The sequence below is a fragment of the Electrophorus electricus genome, chromosome 9 (assembly GCF_013358815.1).
Source record: "Electrophorus electricus isolate fEleEle1 chromosome 9, fEleEle1.pri, whole genome shotgun sequence".
NCBI lineage: Eukaryota > Metazoa > Chordata > Actinopteri > Gymnotiformes > Gymnotidae > Electrophorus > Electrophorus electricus.
Window position 1 is genome coordinate 17,406,482 of NC_049543.1, and position 7,500 is coordinate 17,413,981.

Sequence of the window (7,500 nt, forward strand, 5' to 3'; positions counted from 1 at the left end):
CTAATGTATTACTAAAATATTTTCTTTGTCAAATTCATAAAGCATTTCAGGTCCATTTTTCAGGTGGTTATTCTGTCTGATGCCCTTTTTTCCTCATCGACTCCTTTAAAACACAGTAGTAGGACTTTATACCGGAAGCCAACTATAACATATTGGATGCGGAGGCGAGCCGTCATTCAAAGCAAAACAGATGTTTTATTTTTGTTTACGTGTTAAAAATAAAGTAAAACCCCAAGCTCAACACAGGGTTAAACAAGAAAAAAAAATATGACAACAAATAATGCACTGTAAACACAATAAAGCAGTTGAATATGGAAGCACACACTTGGTGAAACAATGACAAAGCACAACAATGAAACAGGGCTTTAAATACACATACTAACAAAGATGGTAACTAGGGATGGGTGTGACACACGACCAGTTAACAATGTAGGGGTGTGGCAATGGAGACACACGCACACACACACACCTTTGCAATATTGGGAAAATCAACCTCAAAGTTGTTATTGTTATGATACCAGCAATGGGAATGTTGACTCTAGTTTCCTTAAAAACTTCCTATTATATGTTCAGAAGCTAATTTGTGTACAACTTGGGCCCAGCCTGGTGCTAGTGAATGGTGCAAGGTCCAGTTGTGAAGTGATTATATCATTCTGGAACATTAGTAAGAATATTTTTGTTCAAAGCTGTGCATACTGCTGCTTTGTGTTTTTTTGTTTTTTTTTCTTGTCTCAAAATTTGGGTTATTGAAAAGTGGTATATAAGTTTATTGTTGTTGTCATTATTATTAAAATGATCAAAGAATTCTAAATGATAATAAGTAATCAAAAATAATGTAGCGGTACTACTATATTGTGTACCCCTGGCACATATTTCCCAGAATATTATTTCATATTTATTTATATATTTGATTTTTTTGAAGGGGGAATGACTGCTGTCCTAGTGTTTCCTGTCTATCTCCTTTTTCCAGGGCTCATCACAATAATTTTCACTCAGCAGAGCCCAACAAAGTCAATGCAAATGGAGAGGCTAAGCAGTTTTTAGCTTTCTTTGTAGATACCCAATTTTATTTGGCCTTTAATATTTAGATTAGATAAGTCAAAGACACATTTTCATAAAGTTACTTTACCAGGCAGTGTTTGTATATGTGTGTGTCCTGTTTGCTGAAGGCAGTGGAATAACATAGGCATACTAAGAGCTGTTACTAATAGCGGAGCCTGGGCAAAGCAGTCAGGTTGGAGAGGATCTCTAACAGAGAGCAGATACTTTCCAGCATTTCTTGGAAGGTGACGGAGTAAAGGGTAGAGAGCCACTTCACCATTATTTGTGGGTGCCATAAGAGTTCTCTAAGATAGAAACATTTGTATTTGTCTTAATAATTCATAAGGCAATCATTAAAAAATAAAAAAATCTCCAAAAAACTGGCAAAATTGAATTACATTATTTACAAGCCCTAAAGAAACCTTTCCAAGCACCTTTCAAGTTCAGTAAAGGAGATAGTTACTGTCTTACACGCTACATGTAAATGACCTGACACATAAAATATGCCTTTTTGCTGTATATCCTCTATTCATCATCTTTAGCTTTGTGATACCTATTTTCCATTTGATTGCTGTCACTAAAGGGCATGCTGTCACACTCTCATGTTCTTGTCTCTATCTCCTTCTGCATCAACTTACCATTTCTTTGCAGGGCTACTACCCACCAGCTCCTCTGAACCCTGTCAGCCATAGCTCTGCCCTCAGCCATAGCTCAGCCATAGCTCTGCCCTCCTTATCAGCTACACCTGTTCTTAATTCATGGACTGTACAATGCATATATCCACTCCTGTTTCCTCTGCTTCTGTTTGCTTCTGTTAGTTTCCTACTAAACCTTGCTTGTTTTCCTAATCTACAATCTTTGGTCTAGCCTGTAGGGTCTGTTTCCATTGCTAGATTTCTGGTTTTCCAGTTTCAGTAAAGCTCTGCTCACCATTGTTCCTCAATCCCTGACTGATTTGTTAAAAATCACAAAAGCTGTAGCACATTGTAACACAGAGCAAACATGAGGCAGATGGAAACGCTGAGAAGAGTGAGATTTATTAAGAGCAAATCCAGAATCGGAGTTGATAGAACCATCCAGGGTCAATGAGCCAACATGAACAGGTCCAGAAAACATGATAAAATAAACAAAATAAAACACAAAAACTATTAACAATTAAACAGAAAGAAACAAGACAGAAAACAGGCTACATACAACAACATAGGCAGCGTGAAAACAGCTTTTGCACAAAGAACATGGGTTAGGACAAAGACCAGTAGCATAACTAGGAGAACACAGGTTTTAAATAACAAGACTAATGAGAAAGAAACAAGCTCCTTGTATCACGTTCCTCCAAGGTGATACAAATGACAGGTGAGAAAACTCAAATAAGGGGCAGAACAACAACAAGGAAGCAAAGCAAAACAAAGATGCGAGGCAGGGTTACCAAGGAGATGGGACAGTATAAGGGATGAACACACATGAGCCATGAAGACATGTTGAATTATTGTACTTGAGGTCCTCCCACACCTAGGACCAACCTGAGGAATTGGTCTTATAGTTCAAATGTTCTGTATACTTCCAAAGGTGTTTCATTCGACACATCTGGAGGTGTTCATGCTACTTTCTGCCAATAAGCATTTCTGCCTATAGTTGTATTTTTTTTAATGGCAGTTGGACTCTTTCAGTACACTACATGTCTTAAATGTCTTACTATCCATGTTGTACTCTAATTGTCTTACTGTTCATACCCCAATTCTTACTTGATTTGGACTTGATTATGTAAAACATATGTGCTTTTAGTCTTTTTTATGCATGTCATTATATGTCATTTAATCTTTTCTTGTCACTGTCAGCATTAAGACTGATTGTCATTATTTACAGTAACCTTTTCTTGACAATTCCTTGACAGTTGACCTCTCTTGTAGGCCTATGTGTATGATATACGAAGCAGCAGCTTCCTGCACAAGCTCCAGAGGCAGTCTGACACAGTTCTGAATGTGGCTTTCAACCCTGCCACTCCAGAGGTAAAACTTTTAACCTTTTACACCCTCCTTTTTGCTTTTGCTTTTTGCCCTCCCCAGCTTGTCATTTTAATTTTCAGCCTACACTTTTTAATGTTTTTTTCATGCATTTCATTTTTTTCTCTATGTCTGAAAATGTTCAATTCATGTTTTTTTAAGCTCATAGCCGTCATTCAAAGTTATTAAAAGCATGGTGCTCTAGAGGCATCTGGAGGCATCTTAATCTATCCTAATAATATTAATCTTAATCAAAATCCATCTTGATTCATCATTCATCATTCACAAGGACAATATAAACGTATACATGTACAGTGGTTTTCAGACACATAGTGACATATGCCAGACAAAGATCCTTGTATGCGATGGTTGGGCTACCGGGCAGAAACTCAGGGTGTGCGGAAGCGAGGGGGGTTCCCTTCACTGCAGGTGGCCAGGAGCAAGAGCAGAGTATCTCAACATTCCTGGTGCTCCTGCCACTTCTCTCATTCCCTGGACGGAAGGGCGCCTCAATAGAGTGTCTGTCTCAGTTTCACCAGGGCGAAGAGCTGCACAGAACTGTGCTCCTCTGGGGGTTTCATATAGCACATGAAAAGCCTTCCTGAAGAGATGCTACATCTGTCACTCTTGGACTGATGGCTTTCCCACACTTCCCCTTCCGCACACTTTGCAAAACTAAATATTTTAGCCATCTCCATGTACTTTTCTATAATATCCTCTCATCCATTCAACAAAACAGTTCAACAAACCAACAAAGTGCTATTTTCTGGTTACAAAGAAATGAACTAGCCTACTAAAATAACACTTTATTTGTTGCATTTATGGTTTATTAATAGATTCCAAACAATGCCATTACAAATATATCTTTTAGTTAGAATGTAGTAAATGAGATAGATCACATAATTCAATTGAATACAAAGCCACCTCCCAAAATAAATAAAATAAATGAATAATTTAGTAAATAAATTAATAAATGCAACCTATATAGGTAGAATAAGATAAATAAATCTAAAATAAAGAAAAAGGAAAAAAGGGAACAAAAAAAGTTACTTGAATGCTGCTTAGTGCAGTGAACGAGAGCAATCAGACTGTTTTCTCCTGACATTAGACATTGTGTGGAATATTTGAGTAGTACCAACATTTAAACACACACTTTTAATAATTATTGGCTATCATTGCTTAAAAAAATATCTGGCATTTTCTCTGTTTGCTGTGAAGAAATGGCTGCTATAGTGGTTAAGCTGTTTATAGATATTGAGGCCCTGTGATTACTACAATAACAGTAAGTAAAATCCAAATTTAACTTAATAAAGTGGTAGAGGTATCTCAGTGATTAAGGTACTTGAAAAGATGATCAGAAGGTTGCTGAGCCCCACCACCACCTAGTTGTGACTGTTGGACCCCTGAGCACAGCCCTTATCCCTCAATTGCTCAAGTTGTATTCAGTCATAATTGTAAGTCACTTTGGTTAAAAAGTGTCAGGTAAATGTAAGCCAAAATCCTCTTTTGAGTCCACCATCATAGATGATACAAGCTAAACATTCTTTTTGTGAGACTAATTAGCTTTGTAAAAACATATCACATAGGGCTTGGCAATAGCTGTTCAAGGAATTGTGAAAGTTGTCAATCAGTAATTCTTGTTTAAATATTTTTTAGTCCCACAGAATCCAGACAAAATATCTGTTATGTTAAATTATGCGCTTCAGCATGCACTGAGCCATTTGGCATTTGTTGAACAGATTATTCTATTTTAATTAGAATCTTAAAGAGATCTTGCTCCTTGTCAGCTCTTGTGGATGCTAAGTATCTAAGCTGTGTTCAGCCTCCATATCACAACAAATCATGCCAAAGAACAACAAATTCACCTGTATGATAGGTCATGTACAGTGTCATAAAAATGTATTCTCTTCAAATCTATAGGGCACTTTTCTGAGGCTAAGTGTGACGTATGATTTGCAATGTGATTTTTATGCAAGTTCTGGGATATTCTGGAGTTGCTTAGAGCATGCTAAAATGTGTGTTCTTCTGCTTGAATGTGGTCAATGTGAGAACTTCGACAGGCTCAGTTGCCAAAGAAATGTGAGCAAAGGTATTTTGGTGATGTAGAGCCCTTCTGCCCTGAAGTGGTTTACCAACTGTAGCGGGAGGAACCTTTTAAAGTCTTGATGTTTTAGCGTTTTGTGTGTGCTTCCCATACATGGCCACCTTTATATAGTTATAGGACTTGTTAGTTGTTCCTGTAAAATGTATTCTAAGGGCTCTCAAAGTGCGTCACATACTTTACTGACCGTAATACAAACGTTTTGAAAGAAAATACAATTCTGTTATCAAATAAGCAATATATTTTATTCAAACATAATTGCCTCCAGTCAGTTACTGCAAGTTTAGACTTTAGAAAGCAGAATTTTCCATCTTCCTGATAATTTTATCTCTTGACTGCTGTGTCTTGGTCTTCACCTGTTGTGTCTTGGCTTGACTCTCCTTTTAGCACATGTTAATGATTTCACATGGTGTGAGCTCTTCTGCTACCCAGGGAGCATTGGAAGAGACCTTGCCTCCACTCATGTGTCTGCTGAAGGCATCGTCTGCAGCACATTCCAGATCAGAGTGGAAAGAAATCTTGTGTCTGTGTGTGTGTGGAGAGGGAGCAGGAAACTTCAGTTCATCTTTGGACCTCCTCACATGCACTGCAGTGTACTGCAAAGAAAAAACGAAAATCCAGAAAACATTCCCTTTTGTAAAGAATTATTTCACAAATGAACTTAACATCTGAAAAATGTCTCAAAATATTTCTAATGGTTGTCTAACATGCTTCGAGTAAAGTTCCTGCCATAGGCTGCAAAGGGGTGGGATACGGGTTGAGTGACTCTGACATATGGCCATAATGCTGAAGTACTGTTAGGTGTGCTTTTATGTATAATAATTTGTCTCATCATTTTTCCTTTGTGTGGTATCTTTCTGAAACTCAGGGTGTCTGTGAGTATGGTGAAGTCTTTTTACTGCTTCTAGGATTGTACTTTTCAGGACTGAGATTGATGTTGCCATTCCTGGCATCTGTTGGAGCCTGCAGTTTAGGGGTCATGGCCCCAAACACTCCTGTCACCAGTCAGACCACCTGGGTTTTGACCTTATACATTCTCTCTAGTTAATCTTTCTGTCAGGGGTGTTTTGTATTTATTTGTTTGACGATGCCACCTGTCTCCACTGCAGTTTTCTGCTCCTTTTCTATTATCACTGTATCAGGTTGGCTTACTATTATTAGTTTCTCTGTACAAATATGGTACTGGTAGATGTAAACACTGATGTATGTAATAGATAATATCTAGGGGACAAATCATAAGTAATTGATATAAAATTCCTTTTATAAAAATAAATCATGGTCTTTAGTTATTAAGATGCTGCATAAAGAAAGTAAGACAGAGCTTTATCAGTCCACTAGAAGTGTTCCTGTCTGAATGCAATAGGCTTGATATTTTGTGAAATGTTACAAACATACACACACTCTCACAGACAAAACCCATAGAAAAATATTTGCATTTGGCCCCCGACCAAGATTTTAAATGCTCAACAGGCTTTATTTCATCTCTTACATAACTTGCGCAGAGTTTTCACAGCAAAGTACATCAAAACATGTGGAATATGGGAAGATGAATACAAGGAAACGACAATGATGGAAAATGCTTAGAAAGAGATAGGGGTAAAGAGAGCAAAGGAGGAAGCATGATCACGCAGACAGGGTACAATATTTAATAACCCACCACCACTACCACAAAAAAGCACATACTAATATCAATAATGTTCCAAATACAATAGTTGAATTTACATTTTCCAATACACAGCAAAAAAAAAATTTTTGGCCTTCTCCACTCTATAAGAATAAAATAAGACCCACTATCTGCGATATACTTTGATACCCTCATAGCTGCATGACTTTGTCATATTTATTTGCTTAGTTGTACATGCACTATCACTACTGAATTATGGTCATTTTTGCTTCACTATTTTGAAAATGGAGGCTGCATGGATAAAGGGAGGCTGCATGGATAAAGGGCATTCCAGCCATCTGAAAGATCTAGTCTGATATCTAGCCATTGGAGGGGTCTTTAAGCTCTTGATTGTCTTAGATTTCTAAAATGACTGCTGCGTTTTGTCCAAGCTGCACCTACTTAAGACTGAACAAACTTCATTGACCTCTTCAAATTGTGACGGTCCTTGTGACCGTACCAGATGTTGCAGGGCAGCCTGACTCGCATCCAAAATGAGGACAGTGTTTAAGAAACCATGAAGAGACTCAATCCCTACTCTTCAGTCATCATTTTGAAGCTAATGAAGCTGTTAATTGGTCACACTGCTTCAGTGTAATTACTGCTGACACTCACAGTGAACTCCATCCAGAACAACTAAACTGAAATAATGACTTATGTGATGTGACAGCGCATGCTCTCTGAAATCTGTTGAA

The 7,500-nt window shown here is 37.7% G+C and overlaps 1 protein-coding gene across 3 annotated transcripts in view; it reads left to right on the forward strand.

The window, feature by feature from the left end:
* Window positions 1–7,500, forward strand: part of wdr27 (WD repeat domain 27) — a 55,835-nt gene that overhangs the window by 27,708 nt on the left and 20,627 nt on the right. For all 3 annotated transcript variants that reach the window (XM_027014232.2, XM_027014233.2, XM_027014234.2), the window contains exon 23: window positions 2,949–3,047. In XM_027014232.2, coding sequence (XP_026870033.2) covers window positions 2,949–3,047 — 99 coding nt within the window. The remainder of the gene's footprint in view (window positions 1–2,948; window positions 3,048–7,500) is intronic.